Below are 21,983 nucleotides of genomic sequence, written 5' to 3'. Positions count from 1 at the left end.
TCATGAGGAACGCTGGACTGGAAGAAACACAAACTGGAATCAAGATTGCTGGGAAAAATATCAATAACCTCAGATATGCAGATGACACCACCCTTATGGCAGAAAGTAAAGAAGAACTCAAAAGCCTCTTGATGAAAGTGATAGTGGACAGTGAAAAAGTTGGCTTAAAGCTCAACATTCAGAAAATGAAGATCATGGCATCCGGTCCCACCACTTCATGGGAAATAGATGGGGAAACAGTGTCAGACTTTATTTTTCTGGGCTCCAAAATCACTGCAGTTGGTGACTGCAGCCATGAAATTAAAAGACGCTTACTCCTTGGAAGAAAAGTTATGACCAACCTAGATAGCATATTCAAAAGCAGAGACATTACTTTGCCAACAAAGGTTCGTCTAGTCAAGGCTATGGTTTTTCCTGTGGTCATGTATGGATGTGAGAGTTGGACTGTGAAGAAGGCTGAGTGCCGAAGAATTGATGCTTTTGAACTGTGGAGTTGGAGAAGACTCTTGAGAGTCCCTTGGACTGCAAGGAGATCCAACCAGTCCATTGTGAAGGAGATCAGCCCTGGGATTTCTTTGGAAGGACTGATGCTGAAGCTGAAACTCCAGTACTTTGGCCACCTGATGCGAAGAGTTGACTCAGTGGAAAAGACTCTGATGCTGGGAGGGATTGGGGGCAGGAGGAGAAAGAGACGACAGAGGATGAGACGGCTGGATGGCATCACTGACTCGATGGACGTGAGTCTGACTGAACTCCGGGGGTTGGTGATGGACAGGGAGGCCTGGTGTGCTGCAATTCATGGGGTCGCAAAGAGTCAGACACGACTGAGTGACTGATCTGATCTGATCTGACAAATAAACAGATAAATGGAAATAGTTAAAATATGTATATATAAAAACATACATAATCACACAGCTCATAGCTGTGTGCCTATCCCAAGTTGCACTGACAATTTTAGAGCCGTATGCTTTAAAAGAAAAAAAAAAAAAAAAACTTTGGGAAGCTTGGCTGTGAATATGGAACATCCATTTCAGAGCAAAGATTCTGTCAGGTCTTGAGGGAAGTGGATCTTTTTCTCTATGACATGAGTGAAACCTGGATGGTTAAACTGTTTTTTATTTGGGGGTGCGTAAAACTTGCTTCAGATATCTGTAAAAATTAAATATGTCCCTTTAAGTAAAAGTGAAAGTGTTAGTTGCTCAGTTGTGTCCGCTTGGTCCTCATGAACTGTAGCCTCTCAGGCTCCTCTGTCCATGGGCTTCTCCGGGCAAAAATACCAGAGTGGGTTGCCATTTCTTTCTACAGGGGATCTTCCCAACTCAGGGATCGAACCTGGGTCTCCTGCGTTGCAGGCGGATTCTTTACCATCTGAGCCAGTTAAATAGTTGATAAAACAACCAAAACTGTTATAGATATGATTAGTAGTTCTGAACATGATAATGTTCTCCAAGAAAAATAGAATTACCACATAGCAAAAAAATTACCACATACCACATAAAGATCTATACTGTGTCCATGTACGAAATCAGGCATGTCCAGGTCCTTACGCTTAATTAACCTGAGCAGGCTAGGTGTGCATGTTCTCACGGTAGTGAAAGCCACTTACTTTAAATAGGCTTAGGTGTTGACGGCAAGCCCCCAAAGTAATTATAAGGTAATCACTGTAATAATTTTTTTCAAACCATACCTCAGGCAATTTAAAGGAACTTTTGTTGGCCGCAGTTCCTTAATTAGAACCGTGGGAGTCATAGATGATGTCTCAGAGTTCAGAAATTCTTTGCATTTTGGGAAGTTAATATGGTACATGTAACATTTACTGTGTAACCTAACATGGATTCTAGTGCAACATTCAGTAATGACATAGATGATCGTTTCTATAGCAAACACACCAGTGGTCAGAGATAGTAGGATTAAAAAGAAAAAAAGGATCATAGAATGTCTTCACATCAATTCAGGTCACAAAACTATAGAATGTTCCAGAACTTTTGAAATATCAGAATCGAAAATAAGGGATTGTGGACCTGTAAATAAGTAAATAAATGGGTCAATATCTACCTTTTCTGGAGGGAAAAAGTAAAAGCCAGACAACACATCCAGGAAACATCATTGTTAAAGGATTTTAAGCCCATCATATAAATGACTTGCTTCTTTCAGTTTATGTAAGATTTAGAAATTTAAAATAAAGAAGGCCTATCTATGTGGCTTTAAAAAAAAAAAAAACTGGTTTAAATAATTTTAGAAGTATCACCTCCCATCTAAAAAAGCTTAGACCTTCAGCCTGTTTGTCTCTGAACACCTGCTTAGCTGAAAGGCCTGCTGTTGCTGGGGGAGCCCCAGAGAGCTGACTCCTGTGTGAGAAAAACAGCCCTTCTCAGTGCACTTTGCTGCTGTGCTTCATGAAGTCCATGGCACTCTGAGGTTGTTCTTGGATGTGTGCGAGCTGAGTCGCTTCAGTTGTGTCCGACTCTTTGCAGCCTCATGGACTGTAGCCCGCCAGGCCCCTCTGTCCGTACGATTCTCCAGGCAAGAACACTGGAATGGGTTGCCATGCCCTCCTCCAGGGGTTCTTCCCGACCCAGGGATGGAGCCCACGTCTCCTGTGTCTCCTGCACTGGCAGGTGGATTCTTTCCCACTGAGCCACCTGGGAGCCCAAGCTGGTTCTTGCTCTACTGCAGCAGGCACTTCCCAGCACCTCCGTGGGAAGAGATTCAGGTGCTCTGAAGGAGCTACGCTAGAAAAGTGGGAGATTCTGCACATTTGCTAATCGCAGGTTCTTCTCTAGATTTTGGTCATAAGCCTTAGTAAATTATAAAAAATGTCCTGACTGACAGGGAAAACGAAACTTGATTTAGCTTTCATACTTTTGAAAATCAGTCATAAGATCTTGTCCCTACTGTATTGACACCGAAAGGTTTGTTTTCAGTATTTTCTACAGAAAGCTCTCAAATATCTATCTGATAAACCTCCATGGAAGCTTTCACCTGGACTGTGGATGCAGGGAAATAATCAGATTATTCTTTATCTTGCTGTAAACAAACTTCAAAAAAGATTTCTGAAATGCAGATAATCTTGGTCCTGCCTTTTCCTGCTACCTAGAATTATTTTGCAGAGCCCTGTGAAGTTGCTCAAGCATGTTATTTATAACATTTGTAAGCACTAGAGTTTGCCAAAATACTCTTAATTTTGACTAAAGAATTATGGAGAAATTGTGGAGAATGGTTAAACCTGCAGATACTTTTTAGAATAACTGATCATACCCAGTAGGTACTAATTTTTAAAAACAAGCTTTGCTTCAAATGTAAGTGTACTACCTCATTCCATACGTATTCATTTATTTAACAAAACTACTGCTGGTTTTTTCTGAATGTTCATAAACAAAAAGTTGCCTTGGACATCTATGTCCACATATTTTTGTACACTTGTCCAATTATATCCTTAGGGTAAAATTCTGACATTGAAATTTCAAAGTCATGTGCTTTTAAAATCTTGCTGTATGTTTTAAATTGCCTCCCAGAGAGTTTCTACCAATTTACATTCTCATTAACTATATATAAAAGTGAACTTCCTCACTGGCAGCTGAAAATTTGTCTTATTGTAATTTGCCAAATATCTTTTCATATTTATTGCCAAATTTCAAATTTATTCTTTCTATAAAAGAATGGTTCATCTTCTTTGCCAATTGATTTCATTTTTTCTTAATACTATCTAAGAGCTTTTTATTTACTAAGGGTCTTTATTTCTCCTTTGAACTATTTGTTGCAAAGATTTTCCAGGTTTTTTTTTTTTTTTTAACATCCAGTTTTTCTATATCTAATGTCATAGCTAGCAAACGTCTTCTCTACTTTAATATTTTTAAAGTTTTTATTTTATTCTGCTGCTTTTATGTTTTAGCCTTTGCATTGAAATACCTACAAAGTATAAAGCAAAGACCTACCTTTTTTTTTTTTTTGTCAAATGCTGGACAAATTTTTGGTTCCATGTATTGAATGCTTCTTTCTTTGTACCTGCAAAGTATAAAGCAAAGACCTACCTAATTTTTTTTTTTTTTTTTTTTTTTTTGTCAAATGCTGGACAAATTTTTGGTTCCATGTATTGAATGCTTCTTTCTTTGTTGATTTTTAAATGACGCATTTATCATAAACGGTCCATATGTTTTTCCTCATTGCTGTGCCTGTCCTTTTGGCAGCAGTACCAAATTGTTTTAAAATATATATGTATATGTATATATAGTCGGTTTTCCGAACTTACTCTTTGTAAAAGTTTTATTAGTTTTAATAATGATGCATTTATTTTTCCAGATGAAATTTAGAATCAATTTAGAATACTGTCTCCTCCCTCCTCCCCCACCACCGTTTTTTTCTCTGCTGAGCAGTTTGTTTGGATTTGCATTACAGTCCAGTTTCATTTTGAGTCATCAGATGATTTTTATGCATATACTTTTCTGTGAAATATTTGTGTGAAATGAATAAGATATTTGGTTCCTTGAAAAATTGTTATACGAGATGATCTTAGTCTTTAAGACATGTTTGTACTGCTGAATCGTGTCATGATTTTTGTGAAACTGGCTTGTGAACTAGTTCAGATAGTGTCATATGCTGAATATCTAAATATATTTCTAATGAAGAATTATGAGAAACCATAATAAAATAGACACCAGTTCTGCATCCTTGGAGAGAAAATGGAATAGAGCTAGATACAAATGCTCTATAATTACTATCAGGAAGTTTAAAAATTGCAGCCCTGTTCTAATTCTGTGAATTTTGCTGGTTGCTTAGTGTTAAAATAATCCTTTTTTTCTCATGACGATTTCAGGCTGTTTTTGAAATGGGATGTGTCAATGTTGACTAAACTGAAGAAGTGGAGACTGGTTAGTTTACCCAAAGAAGAGCGTGCGGCACAAGTGAAATTTGAATGGGGTTTCGAAAGAGAGACGAGTGGCTGTTCCAGTGGAGAAGCGTTAGCGTGGCTCAGAGGTCAGGGCCAAGGAGCCATGTTTTTGAACAGACCTAAAGCTCTGGACGGAGAAGGCAATGGCACCCCACTCCAGTACTCTTGCCTGGAAAATCCCATGGACAGAGGAGCCTGGTGGGCTGCAGTCCGTGGGGTTGCGACGAGTCGGACACAACTGAGCAACCTCACTTTCACTTTTCATTTTCATGCATTGGAAAAGGAAATGGCAACCCACTCCAGTGTTCTTGCCTGGAGAATCCCAGGGACGGGAGAGCCTGGTGGGCTGCCGTCTATGGGGTCGCACAGAGTCGGACACGACTGAAGCGACTTAGCAGCAGCAAAGCTCTGGACCTGGCAGTGACTAGAGTTGAGAAGACAAGAGGAGGCAGTGGGGAAAGGCCCAGATTGCACGTGACTCTCACAATCCTTAGGCTGAGTTGAGAGGGAGATACAGATGAGGATGTGCTGTATCTCCAGTGCCTAGAACAGAGGCAACCTCAAACAGTGTGTGAAAGAGGAAAGACGAGACTGAGAGGTAGATTGGGGCTCAGTTAGATGTGGGGGTCACGAGATGAGTATTTGAAAGCTCTGAAGGATTCTCTGCTGAAAAATAGAAATGCTCTGGGCTTTAGAAACTTTCCAGTAGTAAAAAAAAAAAAATCCACCTGCCAGTGCAGGAGATGCAGGTTCGATCCTTGGTTTGAGAAGATCCCTGGAGATGGAAATGGCAACCCACTCCAGTATTCTTGCCTCGAGAATCCCATGGACAGAGGAGCCAGGTGGACTAGAGTCCTTGGTGTCACAAAGAGTCGGACATGAGTGAGTGACTGAGCATGCATGCTTTAGAAAGCTGAACTCTGAGAGCAGTGTGTGAACATGCTGTGTGGGGCTGGGCTAAGGAGAGTGAGTGGGAAGCAGGCCTCACAGCACTGTGTGACATTTTCATCATGGCAGTATCATGAGAGCTTTGAGGATGTGTCCTGTCAAAGCGCTATAACTTTATCTTAGTAAATACTGGAGAGCATTGCCATTCCCTTCTCCAGGGGATCTTCCCAACCCAGGGATCGAATCTGGGTTTCCCACATTGCAGGCAGAGCCTTTACCTTCTGGGCCTCCAGGGAAGCCTCGTCTTAGTAAAGGAGTCCGCAAACTCTGGCTTGCAGCCAATCTGGCCCACAGCCCCTTCTTACAAATAAAGTTTTACTGGAACACAGCATCACCTGTTGAGTTGTGTATAATGTGTGGTTGATTTGGTGCCACAACAGGGGAGATGAGTAGTCGGAACAGATCACATGGCTGGCAAAGACTAGAAATATTTACTGTCTGGTCATATATTTACTGATCTTTGTCTTGGAATATTGTTCTTAATAGTTAGTGTTGCCATTCTGGAAAATTAATATAATTAGAAGAGCTCACACAAATTGTTGTGCACAGATAGTCTGAAAGAGGGGCAAGTGAAAGTGTCAGTCACTCAGTCGTGTCTGACTCTTTGCGACCCCATGGATTGTAACCCGCCAAGCTCCTCTGTCCATGGAATTCTCCAGGCAAGAATACTGGAGTGGGTTGCCATTTCCTTCTCCAGCATGGATAGTCTAAGAAAGATTAATTAGGTCATGTCACTTTCTATGAAGAAATATACCAAAACACTGTATCTTGTTGAAGCCCAGGTCTTCAGTCACTGCCTTGATGATCTTATTTATGTTTCTAATTCTGCCTCCATTTCTGTGGTCATTTTCATGTCCACCGGCTACATTGAACATCTACTCACTTCTGATTCTGTCTGGCCTCTCCTACTATCCATAGTCAAGAAATCAGAATACCAGTGCTGAATATCATGTTTAGATATACTTGCTACGTACTCAGGAAGAGGAATTTCTCAGCCAGCTGTTTAAAGTTCTCCCAGCTTGTTGCCTATGTCCGTTCCCCGGAGTGCACGTCCTCTTCACAACTCTCCCAGTCCATGCCTCTTTTTCTCCCAGCTTGTTGCCTGTGTCCGTTCCCCGGAGTGCACGTCCTCTTCACAACTCTCCCAGTCCATGCCTCTTTTTCTCTCTTTGTCTTTGTTTCCGTCTCCTACAGTGTCTTTTCTACTGGAGCCCTGTGGCATCGCGGAATCTTTAACTCATGGAGGCGCCTGAATTATTCCAGCTCTTCTGATTTCCCTCTAGAACCTGGCCTTCAGTTCAGTTCAGTCACTCAGTTGTGTCCGACTCTTTGCGATCCCATGAGCTGCAGCACGCCAGGCCTGCCTGTCCACACCATCTCCCAGAGTTCACTCAGACTCAGGTCCATCGAGTCATTGATGCCATCCAGCCATCTCATCCTCTGTTGTCCCCTTCTCCTCCTGCCCCCAATCCCTCCCAGCATCAGAGTCTTTTCCAATGAGTCAACTCTTCGCATGAGGTGGCCAAAGTACTGGAGTTTCAGCTTTAGCATCATTCTTGGCCTTAGGGGTCAACTATTTGACAACTCGCCGTGTTTAAGGAAGTCCAGCCATTTTTCAGGGGCTTCCCAGGTGGCCAAGTGGTAAAGAATCTGCTTGCCAATGCAGGAGATTTAGATTTGATCCCTGGGTCGGGAAGGTGCCCTGGAGAAGGAAATGGCAACCCACTCCAGTGTTCTTGCCTGGAGAATTCCATGAGCAGAGGAGCCTGGTGGGCTGCAGTCCATGAGGTCGCAGAGAGTCGGACACGACTGACAACAACAAGCCATTTTTCAACCAAATCAATCACAGATTTTAAAAAATGTAAACCTTCATGTGTGTGTTTAGATGAACATACAACTGATTTCTTCAGCGACTTTACAAATTCTGACTCTTAAATACATTTTGAAGGACTGAGAGAGTAACTAGGAAGCATTGGAGGTTTTGTGGAAAAGCTGTGTTGATCCCTTTGCATATTAAGGGCCCTTTGCATATTAAATTTTAGTTTTTTTATGAAGCATTCATGAGGGTGGTGATACTCATAAAGGCAGTTCAGAGGCACAGGAGAAAAGTTAAGGACAAGACTGAACATAAAGGAGTTATATGTTTCCTAGGTTAGAGATAGAGAAGTTATCTTCATGGTGGGAACTTCTGAAGTCATGTAAGCAAAGCGTGTAATAACTTGCTTTGCTTCAGTATTTAGATAATGGATGACTCATTTAATCTGATTGGCACTTACTGAGGACATACTATGTACCCCGGGCTATTGTGCTAGATGCCAGAAATACAAAGATGATTGAGGCTCACTTTCTGCCCTTGAGGAACCCCCAGAGTGGAAGGAAGAAGTCAGATGCATAAACACTACTTGCCATTGATAATGTCACAGCGGGTGGATTTTTTCAGAGGAAGTGTGAGCTAACATCCAGAAGGAGGAGGCCTGAAATTCAAGAGGGAAAAAATGAGGGAAGACTGGGGAGAAAGGAAATGACACCAAACAAAAGGGATTGGAGCCTGTTAGAGAAGACAGTTGACCACAGTATGGAAATTGAGATTAAAGACAAGAAATTAAAATCAAGAGTTAAGACAAGAGGCTGTGGAAAAGCAAGGGCAGTGGGTGATCTCAGAAGAACTGAGATTTCAGTTGTTCAAGAGAGTGTGCTGTTTTATAGCCTCATCCTCCTTGTATAAATATGAATGATAGGTATGTGTATTGCTTGTGGATAATACTATATCACATTTTAACTTAAATGATTATGTTATACAATATATTGTATTTATATAGAGTAGAATATTTTATATATAACATTTATTATATATTTAAATATACTATATAATATATACTTAATATATATAATTGCATATATACAATTAATTAAGGCTCAGGAAATGGTAGGGATTTTTCTAAGCACTTTAGATTATCTAAATGAATTCTTAAACAGGTTGTTATTTAGTCACTAAGTCGTGTCAAACTCTTTGGGACCCCATGGACTGTAGCCCACCAGGCTCCTCTGTCCATGGGATTCTCCAGGCAAGAATACTGGAGTGGGTTGCCATGTCCTTCTCCACGGGATCTTCCTGACCCAGGGATTGAACCTGCGTCTCCTGCATTGCACGCGGATTCTTTACTGCTAAGCCACCCGGGAAGCCCTTAACAATAGGTAGTATTGTTACAATACCAGCGTTTTCCAGACGACACCGTTCAGGTTATATAGGGTAAATGGCACTCACACTCAGGCCTGCCCCACAGGAGTGAGTTTGGAGGAGCCTTTGGACTCAGTGTGAGAGATCAGATTTGTTGGTAAGATGAACTGAAAGGAAACAGATGGACTCTTTCATGACGGGGGTGAGGGCAGGAGAAAGAGACTACGCCGAACAGAGGGAGGCCATGTGGGGTAGAGGCCAGGCACAGGCTTTTTTTTTTTTAAGTTTATTTATTTATTATTTTTGGCCACACTGGGTCTCTTTTCTGTGCTGGCTTTTCTGTAGATGCGCCAAGTGTGGGCTGCCCTCTAGCTGCCATGCGCAAGCTTCTGATGGCGGTGGCTTCTCTTGTCGCGAAGCACAGGCTCTAGGCGTGCAGGCTCGGTAGTTGTGGCACACGGGCCCAGCCCCTCCTTGGCATGTGGGATCCTCCCGGAACAGGGATTGCACCCAGCTGCCCTGCATTGGCAGACGGATTCTCAACCGCTGGACCCCTACCAGGGAAGCCCCAGGCATTGGCTTTGAGGTCAAGCCTAACTGGATTCCCATCCTGGCTCTGCCAGCCATGTGGCACTGATCAGGCCACATTTCCACCCCGAAAGTCGCCGGATGTCCAGAGGAACACCATCTTCTGGCTCGTTCGTACCTATGTAAAGGACCTGCAGTTGTTCCTGGCTCATGGAGGACAGTTACGATAACTGCTGCTGCTGCTGCTGTCCCTGTTACCCCGACTGCCCCTCTTAGTCCACGTTCCTGCTCCTGCTTCCCCTCTTACTGCTATTACCACGACTGTTTCTGCTGCTATTATTATCTGTTCCTTTTTTTTCAAAACAACTTTCTATTGAAGTATGGTTGGTTTACAGTGTTTTATCAGTTTCAGGTGTACAGAGAAGTGGTTCAGTTATACGTATATATGTTTATCTTTTTCAGATAATTTTCCATCGTAGGTTATTACAAGACCAAATGTAGTTGTGTGTGCTATACAGTAGGAGCTTGTTATTTATCTAATTTGCATACAGTACTGTGTATCTGATAACCCAAACTCCTACTTTATACCTCCTCCTCTGCTGCTGCTGCTAAGTCGCTTCAGTCGTGTCCGACCCTGTGTGACCCCATAGACAGCAGCACACCAGGCTCCCCCATCCCTGGGATTCTCCAGGCAAGAACACTGGAGTGGGTTGCCATTTCCTTCTCCAATGCGTGAAAGTGAAGCCGCTCAGTCGTGTCTGACTTTTCGAGACCCCATGGACTGCAGCCTTCCGGGCTCCTCCGTCCATGGGATTTTCCAGGCAAGAGTACTGGAGTGGGGTGCCATTGCCTTCTCCCCCGACTCTGCTACTGGTACTATTATTGTTATTATTATGAGCAGCAACAGTAGTAGAACTAACGGAATAGATTTATGCTAAAACAACAAAACAAAACCCAGAAAGATTGAAGTCCTCGATTTGATGTAGCAACAGTTCAACTCTGTTCATTTCAATATTTAGTGAGCCGTTGCCAAGGCAGATCTTAGTACGAGGCACGAAGGGGAGTTAAAATAGGGATCAGCCATTGCCTCGTTTAACTGATATAAACTAATTTGACCTTCATGCCATATATTCCTGAAAGAGAACTTTAGCAGAGAAACTGTTAACGCACATCGGATGCAGACCCTCTTGAAGCAGGAGGCCACGTGGCCCTCCGGAAGGCTAGTCAGGACTTAATTTCACGATGACTTGGAGATTTCTTTATGCATTTTCTGCTTCTCCAGATAACCTCCATTTCCTCATGTCAGGCAGTAGGCTGTCATCTTATGTACAAGATTTAGATAGTTATCAGAATATTTTAGCAAATCCCATACCATTGGCTACTGAACTTTACTTTACAGGAGCACCTATTTGAGGTGCTGGTTAGTAAGCAGGATGAATGGAATTCTGGCCCATGTGTTCTGGAAAAACAGTCTCTACGTGAAAACTGGTTTTGTAGACTCTTGCTTAGAGGGAAAAGTATTTATAACAACCCTTGACATGGAACCTCTCCCGCCCAGTATGAAGAAGAATGACATCTGACAGTTTGCTCTTCCTTTATTTTACTAAAATAGCAACCTGGCCAAATATACTTTTCAGCACATTTATTATAGCCACATGTTTATATTTAGAGGAGAAGTGGTGCTAATTCCCTAGTATGTTAACAGGTCTTATTCAAATTTGTTCTATTTTTACTTTGGAACAAAATTGCTGAAGAGAAACATTTTAAGGCAAGTAGTGATTACAGCGTACTTATCAGATTATATATTAAATAAACTTCCCGAACTGAGAAAGTGCACAAACTGAAAAGCAGGTAGTTATCTTAAATTCTATATTGTTTATGTAAGATTTCTTCAAATCCACTTATGCTGTAGGTTATTCCTTGCTTTTGTGTTTTCTTTTTGCCAGATTTCAACTTTCTCACTAACAAATGTAATTCTCTTTTTAATATGTAGTAGATGACCCGAGATCTCAGGATGGAATTTCACAACCCAAAGAAATACCTCTTCACTTTATTGTATACAATAAATTATGTATTTTTTAAAATTTGAGAGGTAGTCAAACAGGTGAATGCATAAATCTTGTCAACCCTTGGGCAGTTGTAATTTCCATACCAAAATGCAGGAGTTTTTTACCTATTACTGTTATACATTAAGTAATAGTTACCATGGCAACCTTTGCATCATATTATAACATTTAAATATAAGGTATTGTGTTTTTATAGGAAAAGACAATACATTTGAATTTTGTTTTTTTGAATGTTTGGTAATATATAATCACTACTAAAAAGAAAAATTTTGTTCAAGGTCAAATTGAATTCTTTGTGAGTTATGCAAATTTCCAGCCAAAACCATGAAGTACATTCATTTATTTCTTGGGATGTCATGGGGGAAGCAAAGATTTTTTTTTTAATTGTATTTGAAAAATACCGCATAATACCATTTAGTACCTATAATTGACCTTACAAAGGGAAAACCAAAAATTGAACTGTATTTAATGTCATTCTTTAGTGACTAATGCAGTGGTAAGAATTTGAATGAACACATCACATGATTTATCAGGTTCTACTAAATATAATGCATTTGCTATTTTTGCATACCCAGTTGGTTAATTGTGACTAGTTTTGATCTCACGTATAGTTGAATTAACTGAAGCAGTTTGCTTGTGCTTGCAAAAGAGCAAAATGAAATGAGCCGTTGACGTAATCCTTTTGGCAGTTCCAGGAAAATGGCCACTTAAGCTGAAATTATCGAGACTGATTGTTGGCCAGTTTTTTATTATTAAGTATGGAAGAAAACTAGCCATTTCTTGTTGCCAGCGTAGCTCTAGGCCATGAGGATATCATCACTGTTTATATCAACTACCGTATTTAACTCTTGTTCAGGTTTTTACTAGTGATTTTTCAAAACTACTATCTCATTTTCATCTGAAAGTGGTGTAGGGGCTCTAACTGACAGTCACAACTTTTGAGGCATCTTGTAAATGATAATCAGTGGATGGGAACGCAGGGCCATGAACTGGAGGAAGGAGTAACCGTGTGCTGGACTCCGGCTCAACTGGACATTATGCGTGTGTTGCTTCATCTGCTCCTGATAATTCTGTTATAGAACTTTTATTATTCCCTTCTTACAAAGGAGGAAAACCCAGTTTAGAGCAGTCGCACAGCCACCTGTCAGGCGCATTGCTTGTATGCCTCTGAGCTAGAGTTCAACCTCTCTCTCTCACCTCAGAGTCCTCCATCTTTCCTTGCAAGGTTTGGATTCAACTAAACCGTTTGGATTCAGCTTCTGACTTGTTACAAGGGGCATTATACTTTCCAAGTAGAAATGACAAACATCGACCCAAGCCCTTAAAAGAAAATCTTTGCTAAAGAATAATTTCAATAATTTGCATTTCTCTCCAGCACAATAGCAGTCTGTTAAGTCCCTCATTACGAAAGTTGTCCTTGCCATTCTCCCTTTCTACGTTTCCCAAGTCCCCTTTGTTGAGCCCAAGCTAAGACCGAGATCAAGGTAAACCACCAGAGGCGCGTTCCTGGGCCTTCAGGTGCAAGGAGTAAAGGCTGTCCAGGACCTGACCTTCAGGTGCGTTCCTGGGCCTTCAGGTGCAAGGAGTAAAGGCTGTCCAGGACCTGACCTTCAGGTGCGTTCCTAGGCCTTCAGGTGTAAGGAGTAAAGGCTGTCCAGGACCTGACCTTCAGGTGCATTCCTGGGCCTTCAGGTGTAAGGAGTAAAGGCTGTCCAGGACCTGACCTTCAGGTGTAAGGAGTAAAGGCTGTCCAGGACCTGACCTTCAGTTCTGAGCTTTGCAGTTCAGAAGTGGACAGGTGGAAATACAGTGTTCTTCATTGCCCTTTGGTGTAAGATATATTCTGGGGTTGTGGAGTAAGTGCCAACAGCAGCAAAATTATCACCCCCTCCTGCTACTGTAGAAAGTCAGCAATGGCCCTTCTGTGGTCAAAATGGCAAATTCAGCAGCAGCTATTTGACAGGGATTTGCAAAAACTTCCCCATGGCTGTTAGGAATCTTTATTCAGCAGTGTCTTCAAAAACCCGATTCTGTGCAGAATTAACTGTGTACAAATGACCTCAGTAGTGAATTTCCTTTTTAAGTCTTTTAAACAAATCTAATTTATAATTTTTTAATGTGAATTTTGCATTTGGCACTTCAGTCTCTTAGATCCATCTACATACATCCCTCATTTGTAAGTTTTGGAGTGGTTCAGAATTTTATTTCCGTATTAACGTAAAGCCTTCTAAAATTCCTGGCTATAAAGAGTCAGTTCACCATACAAAGCCACTATACATCACTTAGGTTTGTGATGAAAGAATGCAATTGCAGCTGTGTGAGTACTAGAATACCCAAACATGAATTAGACTCACAAGCATTTGGCAATAGTTCAGAAAAGGAGCTTAATCTGGTTTCATCTGAGACTGCTTTTCTCTGTTCTCTAGCATCCCCCCAAGATGTTGTGTCTGATATCGGATCACAACGCAATGGGAGTGACGCAAAGTCAGAGAAAGCCCTAAGAAACCAGGCGCACTTTTGATTTTCCCCAGAGATTTTTTTCCCCCTCTGACTTTTTTTTTCCTCTCTCCTCCAAATTTCAACTCTGAAATTCTCAAGGTCATTCACCTATTAGATGAATTAATTATAAGCCAAAAAAGCAGCATTCATCGTACTCTGATCTCACTCATATCTATAATTAAGGGTAAATATAATCTTCCTTTTTAGAAATGTACCACCCACCCATTACATTTAAAGTGCTGACTGAAATGAAATAATAGTTCAGTGCAAGATGATTTTAGTTTAACAAGAAAAAAGTTGATAATTTAAGCTTGAAGCAGTTAGTTCTATTTTTGATTACCATTCAGTTATAAATCTAATTTAAGATATATGCTGCCTTTCTGTTACCCACGTTTTAATTCATGGTTTGTCTTCTTGGTTGCATAAGCAAAGTTTGGTGGTTTATCAAGGATGTTAAAAAAGCTCCCCACAAAGGCAGTGGGGAGCAAGGTTGAGAATGTGCTAGAAAGATAGTCGGAGAACCAGCTCTGATGTGAAACAAACAAAAAGTTTCTTTGAAAGGCCCCTTACAGAATCGCTGCATTTGGCATTTGAGTGGCTGTGCTGGGCCTGGGTCTTTGCAGACCCAGGGTCTTTGATTGCAGAGGATGGATGAACCCCCCCACCCCCACCCCGTCAGTGTTTTTAAATTGGGTTGACTAAGTCACTACATTTTATCCTTTGGTTAGGGTATTTTAACTCTTAAAATGGTTGGTCTTTGGACGAAAATAAGGAGCGAATAAGGGGAAGAGAGGGTCGCATCACTTTGCAGGCAGTTAAAACAAATGCTCAACTCTGGCTTTAAGATTTACAGGTTAGCTCTGCGAGATGCCACATCTTGCTTCCAGTGTTTCCTGGCAGACCAGGGCGGCTCTCTACTGGGACCCAGCGTAACCGCAGAGCATGAGCTTGCACAATTCGAAAAACCTAAGACCTCTATAATCCTATTTCAGGCAAAGATGAATTTGCCCATTTTGAAAGTAGACTTAAGCTTTCGCACTTTTGTTAAGTATAAATTTGTCTTCAGATATATAACATACGTATATATGTATGTATTGAAAGTATATGCACATATAAATGTGCATGTGTACATGTAGGTAAATTCATATGTAAAGGAATGCTTTATTCATTTTGTGTAATATTTAATTTTACCTTACTCAGTTGAATGGCATTAAGTTTTTAAAATGCACAAACTCAGGTTTCCAGCCAGTGGAAAAAAATTTTTTTTATCTTTCTCATGGCTAAAGAGAGTTAAGTACGTGACGTAAAGGCCAAACAATAGTAAATGGTCATTGTTCATTTTACAAATGTCCTCTACAATAAGAACACACATATTTTTATCTTAATTTTTCCCTTGGGGGGTGATTAGGGCCTCCCTTAAGTGTGAGGAAATGCTTATTTTTGTATGCTTTAGAAGAATGATTCTATTGTCTGAGTGAAAAAGAAAAAGGAACAAACATATCTAAAAAGAAAGAAACAGGAATGTGCTTTGTCCAAAAAAAAAAAAAAGCAGGAGCCACTAAATGTTGTAAGTGCTGTCTGCTCAGTCCTGTGTCGCTGCACATAGTTCGTGTCACGTAAGAGCTGGAAGCCTGATTTATTTACAACTGGTCCACGGGATGACTTTCTTTAAAATTAACAACAATGAGGTCAGCTACAGCCAGTTAGCTATCTAGTTATCATTTTATATTTTTCACAGCTCTATTGTGAATACTGCTCACAGTACAGCAAGCCTGTTTGTTTTGATGGTGACCTATTGAATGCATCGACTTTCTTGAGAGGGAAAACCTTTGCCACTAGGACCAACAAGAATTAAGCAATGGTTAAGCTCATTAAAAAGACAAGCAAGCATTTCACCCTATCTGCTCAGCCCTTTGGGGGATATTTTGTATAATTTTAGGAAAAGAAAATTGCAGAAATAAGGGTGATAGCTAAACTATGAAGTTATCAGTAAGATCATTTTCAAACTCCTCTTTCCAGTGAAATGAAGGCTCATTTGTAGATTTCCCAAAATGTAAAGAGGTTGTGATTTAAATCATTTACGGCTTTATTGATGGGAACTGCAAAGAAAACTTGGACTTAAATCTATTTATCAAGAGCGAAATTTCAGGTTGACATTCTAAAAATTTTAAATGCCACTCCTAAAGTGATTAAAAAATTTTTGATGTTACACTCTTGGTTTCCTGATTTATTGGAAACTATTGTAAAGAGCTCTCTAGTTTAGTTTGTCATTGGCTTGCATTTTGTTTTCTTTCCTAAATTCGGAAGAGGCCGTAATTGAATATGCGAATGTCAAATTTCTGTCTGGTAAATGATCCGGTTGTCTCAGGCATTTGGTAAATATTAAGATATTCGAAATGAGTTTATACTCAAAATGCCCTTCTGTCCTAAAATCTCATCCTCAAAATTTTAAAGTAACATTTATTATGTGTCTTAAACTGGAAAAGTCTTAAACTGGAAGCAGTGAAGGCAAGCTTGTCAGTAGCTGATTAGTCCTTTATATATGACTCCTCCAGCACTGACAAAAATCCCTCAGAATAGAGGGATTCTCTTTATGATATTTAAGCTATATGGTGGTGGAGAGGGGATGTTTGAATTTTTGATTTTCCAGCTTATGGGTCATATTTGACCAACTGCTTTCACCAGAAGACATGCCACTTTGTTGAGCTATTTAGGAATCAAAAAGACTGTCTTAATTTAAAACAAGGACCCTTTGTTTTAGTTGGTGACTGCCTTGTGAAATTTTTCAGTTCTCAGCGGGTTAACCGGGGAACAGGGGCAGAGTCATAATTGGCCTATTTAGAGTATTTTGCATGTGAATAGTGTGTTAGTGAAGCATCTCTAAGTCTGTTGTGAGTGACATGGTGATTAGAATTTAGATTAGGGAAAACACATTCTGTACTTTATCAAGGACAGTAATTAGTTCAGTCAGTAAAAGTTGATTACAAGTAACGATAAAGTTAGATTTTTTAGTACTTAATTTTAAAATTTCTTTATTTAATAGTAAATTTGTTCTTAATATAAATGGTAGTATCTACACTGGTTTTCTTGCATATCCGAATAATTAAAAGAACAATGTGTTCAATGCAGAGTATAATCAGGCGATTTATGTATTATGGGTAAGTTTCTATGTAGTTTTTAGAGACTGTCATATTATTTAAGTTTTCGTATGTCATCATTTTCGAAAGTTTAGTGATTTGTCATGCCATAATAGGTTAATGATATTTGGGAAAGTTTTCTAGTGTTCAGGTAAACGTTTAATCTGTGGGGATGTGTTTTAGTTTCTGATAGTCCTCAAGAGGGTATTCTGAAGCCCTTTAATGTGCTCCTGTTGGTTCAGGATGCCTACTGTTCCTATAATTTTGGAAGTCAGTGTGAGCATTTTGAATTTCCTCCTGGTTCAGATGGCATTCTGTCTTCTGGGGGTGCGGTGTGAATTCGTGGAGGGTCTCGCAGAGAGGCAGGGTTCCCAGTGGATATGAATGTCTATACTCTTCCCCCAGTGTGAGCAGTGGGGGGAAGTTGTATGCGTCTGAAAAATCAGATTCTCCCTGGTTCTTGTTCAGGGAAGGGCATGACTTGTTCCCAGATATGAACCTAACTCTAGATCAAGAAAATTCTCACCTGACATAAATGCCCTTTACTTACAAGGTGAACATATCAGTCGTCTTAAAAGACGAAAATCATGTTTAACGAGCATCACCTTCTACCTTCTTCTCCAAAATTAAAGAACTAAAAATTCACAGATTCGGAGCAGCTTCATAGACGGCTTTTCTTTTCCTTTCTGCCGGGTTGGGTTTTAATTGTTTCAGCTTTAGCAGATGCTGTTTGTTTTATTGCATTGGTTTAAGTACTAACAAGCAGTTGGTGAGGGGGGTGGCGAATGTCAAAACTTAACCTTATATGTTTGTTTTTCCTTTTTAACCTTTTAGCAGAGTCTCCTTGGAGGTGACATGGATATGGGCAACCCAGGAACCCTTTCGCCCACCAAACCTGGTTCCCAGTATTATCAATATTCTAGCAATAACCCCCGAAGGAGGCCTCTTCACGGGAGTACCCTGGGTAAGGTATTCCTCTCTTTGAATGCCTGAGTGATTATTAGTAATCTTTTTCTTTCTCTTTCTTTCTTAATACCATCCTCTCAACCTATCCTCACTCCACCCCTTCTCCCCCCCCGAAAAAAGCCCCATAAAATTGTGCTCAATCTTTGGGCTCATGATCGCCCCCCCCCCCTAGTAATACGTTGAGTGGATATGTTAACAACTTATAGTAGCAGGAGAACTATTTTGGTGTATGCTTATTTCTTGTTTTCTCTTGGCCGCCCAGCTAAGGAACCTCTTTTAAAAACCAAAGCATTAAAAAGTTAAATCTCTTCATTTTTATGAACGAGGCAGACTTTGATTTCTGCCAGAGGAAAAAGATGGTAGCAGTAGTGACATTTTGCTAAAGTAACGATTTAAGAAAATCTGGTTGACTCTAAATGGCTTCGTGCTGTAATCTGTCTGAGTTAGGAGAATGGGCACGCAGGGAATCTCACAGCCTCCTCATTTTCTTTCAGAGGTTCAGACAAAGAAAGTTCGAAAAGTCCCTCCAGGTTTGCCATCTTCAGTAAGTACTGCTCGTTTCTGCTTCTGTATATTGTTTATTTTGTTCAGCTCTGTATTGATGCCAAGGAGATAGTAAATGAGGTCCCATCCACCACAGCGGCGTGTTTTATCTAGAATGTGGATGAGGTAGCAGTGGCCTGTACCCCCAGCCACCTGACCCACATTGGAGTGATTAATTGCACATCCTGGAAGACAGGGTGGGTGTGTTGACACTCAGCTGGTTAAGCGCTGAAGAGCCTTGAAACGGTGCCTGAGGTTCCAGGACTTCTACCTGCACAGGGCTTTCAGGAGAAGAGTATTAGTTTCATGTGTTGGTTAAATTCTTTGTCGGTATTATGATGATTTATGGATTTGCATGCGAAAGGAGATTTGTGGAGAGGATTTAGGAAAAATTTACATGGGTTTCAGCCCAGAGTGCAGGGAGAATGTCTCTATTTTCTAGAGAAGGGACTGAATAAAGGCTGGGAAGGTAGCTGCCTCGGTGGCCATTTGTGTCTGGAATACCAGGTGGTAACTAGAAGAATCCAGCTAGAACCAAAAGCATTATGGGTCTTTTTACTACCTAGAGCTTTGAGCTGGGGTTGCTGGGGGTCTCTCCATTTGCCAGCAAAACAAAAGTTGGTTATGATCACAGTTAAATACATGATGTTTTATTTTCGATCCTTATATATATATATATTTGTTCATATATATGAAAACATATGTTTTCAAATTTGAATACCTAGGTAATTTAATTTTGTTTAGAACTGGTCCGTTTCTAGTAATTTCCCCCTTATGTAGAATCAAAATATGAGTTTCTCTTTTCTTTCCCTGTTTCCTCCTTACTTTCTTCTGCCTTTTGTTCTTCTTTCCCTCCTATAATAAATTTCTATATGTATATATAGTTTTAATTTAATTCTGTGTTCTGTAGAGCATTAGTATTCTTTGAAAAGAATGCTAATGAGCCTTATCATAAGTTCTTGTACTCTAAAATAAAATTATATTGAGATTTCTGAAAATAATATTACCAATCAGTGCTTGCATATTAGTTTTTATTTCATTTTTAATAAATTAGAAGAATAATGGGTTTTGCAAATGTGCTAAGATTAGATTAACCCAAACACCTGTGTATTTGACTTGATTTCAGTTCAGCTCATCCAAAAAATTATTAAGCGAATATATCAGAATAAGTCTTATCAGGGAAAGAGCAAATTTTGTATGCTGATTATCAGAGACTCGGTAATGTTGAAGAAGCATCACAAAATTATCCATAAATATAGAAAAATATTGTGTAAATAAAACTGCCAATGGTGTATAAAATAGTCACTTTGGACTACCAATAAGTCGTTTAAAAACATACCGAGTGGTTTTATTCTTGTGTTTCTGTGTTGTCTTGAAATTGACTAATATCCTCTCAGGTTTTTATAACCATATTTTAAGCTTTAAATTTGTGGTGGATTTAATGTAGGTGAAACTTTAGCTTGTAATAGCTTTTATGACAACTTCAAATGATACAGTACTCACAGCTGTTTACATTTTAAACCTGTCTGAACCTAATACGGACAGTATTAAATACAATAAGTGGACCTTTAAATATTTTAAAATGATAGAATAAACTCTTCTATAAGAGCAATACAAAAGTTAAAGTGATAGTACACTGTTTATGTCTCATCTTTAAATTAACTTAGTTTATTTTTTTTCAATGCTGAAATAAATTATGCAGAAATTTGCAGAGTTTCTAAGGAGTGCTTTGGTGTGGCATTAGATATTATCTATCCACTTAATCATTGTCAACAACAGTTTCTCATAATTCACTGTCGATCTTTAAGTGTCTTCTGTAGAGCTAACTGGCCAGTATAGAATATGTTACTGGTATAGTTTTTTCTTTGCTGTTAAGACAGTTATGTGTTACTGATGCGTTGTCATATGTTCAGAACTATAAGAGTGTCTTTCCTTGCTTCCCTAAATCTGGAATTGGAAATTTGTATTACTTAATTTTTGGCGTTTGATGGTCCGTTTAGGGTTTCCTCTTTGAAAATTTATGTTAGCTAGATGTTTTGATGGTCCTGAAGGAATAGTTGGTATTTTGCTCCATAAAGAACTTTTTTTGAAAGATAAGGAGGAAAACTAAGTTGAAATGAGAATTTTATCCTTGTAATTTAAAAATTTTGTTTCGCTTCTTGTTTGTCTGCTTTAAGCAAGACGAAGGCTGTTTGGTTGATTTTAAAATCTAGTCATCTGTTTATTGTCATTACTTCAACAAATCTCAGCCCTCTTTTAACAGCAGTTTAGCTCAGTTTATATTAGCTTTGTTGTATGAATTGGAATGCTTATTACTGATAACAGAATCCACATGCCTTATCACTGAATAAAATAAATATTTCAGTTTCATCTAAAATGATGATCTGTATTAGATATTATAACACTTTTGCTCCAGTAGATCTGTATTTCTGTATCTTCAGTCCTCAAATAAAATTATGAATATTTATCCCATAAAAAGATGCTTCTAAAACTTACTTCAATATCTATGAATATTTTTATGACATTAAAAAATGGGGATAATAAAAGGTTTCTTTTGGAGTGATTATGACTGGATAAATACATTTATATGTTTTCATCAATACATATTTACCATGATAAATCCTAATAAATCTGTCACAATCTGTTCCGTCAACTCACTTTTTTTCCCCTCCTTTTCGAAATGGGCCCTTTCTCTTCCTTACCATAAAGGAAAATGTAAGTGGTGACATCTGTAATCAGATACTATTTATGGCACAACTCGGGGACAGAAGCCGGGCTTCTCTCTTGCTACCATTAGGCTGGATCTTCACAGGAAATCGAGAGAGTGAGGGGCTGGCCTGGCCCTGTTTTTGAAAATAACGGCAGCATCTGTGGGATAGAGAAAACATAAGCCTGGCCCAACGTCGTGTCACAGATCTGGCAGGATCCTTGAATGTGTTTGTACTGTGCACTGCATCAAGAGACCTTGAGTCACTATGGAAGCATGGCCGTGATAGGGTGGCGGAAGGACCAGCCTGCAGGGTCGCAGCGCACAGGCGCAGTGGAGGGAAGGGAGTCTGTCCCCGTGGAGAACAGAGGCCTATAGTGAAGGGCTGGGGTGATGTTTTCTTAAAGGAGAAGCTGTGTGAAATTGACAACTACCTAATTGCCCACAAGAGCCCTGCTTAGTGCTGCAGAACATTTTTGTGTTCTTGTCTCGTTTTAGTATGTTGCTCTCTTCAGCCACATCT

At 39.8% G+C, this 21,983-nt stretch overlaps 1 protein-coding gene across 13 annotated transcripts in view; it reads left to right on the top strand.

Moving 5' to 3' along the window:
* TCF4 (transcription factor 4) overlaps window positions 1–21,983 on the top strand; it is a 385,533-nt gene that overhangs the window by 229,305 nt on the left and 134,245 nt on the right. For 9 of the 13 annotated variants that reach the window (XM_019986602.2, XM_019986606.2, XM_070778564.1 and 6 more), the window contains 2 exons: window positions 18,079–18,208; window positions 18,705–18,754. In XM_019986602.2, coding sequence (XP_019842161.1) covers window positions 18,079–18,208; window positions 18,705–18,754 — 180 coding nt within the window. The remainder of the gene's footprint in view (window positions 1–18,078; window positions 18,209–18,704; window positions 18,755–21,983) is intronic. The other 4 variants (XM_019986612.2, XM_070778568.1, XM_070778565.1 and 1 more) reach the window with 1 other exon arrangement.

This window comes from Bos indicus, chromosome 24, assembly GCF_029378745.1.
Source record: "Bos indicus isolate NIAB-ARS_2022 breed Sahiwal x Tharparkar chromosome 24, NIAB-ARS_B.indTharparkar_mat_pri_1.0, whole genome shotgun sequence".
NCBI classification, from domain to species: domain Eukaryota; kingdom Metazoa; phylum Chordata; class Mammalia; order Artiodactyla; family Bovidae; genus Bos; species Bos indicus.
This window is presented reverse-complemented; position numbering and strand designations above follow the sequence as displayed.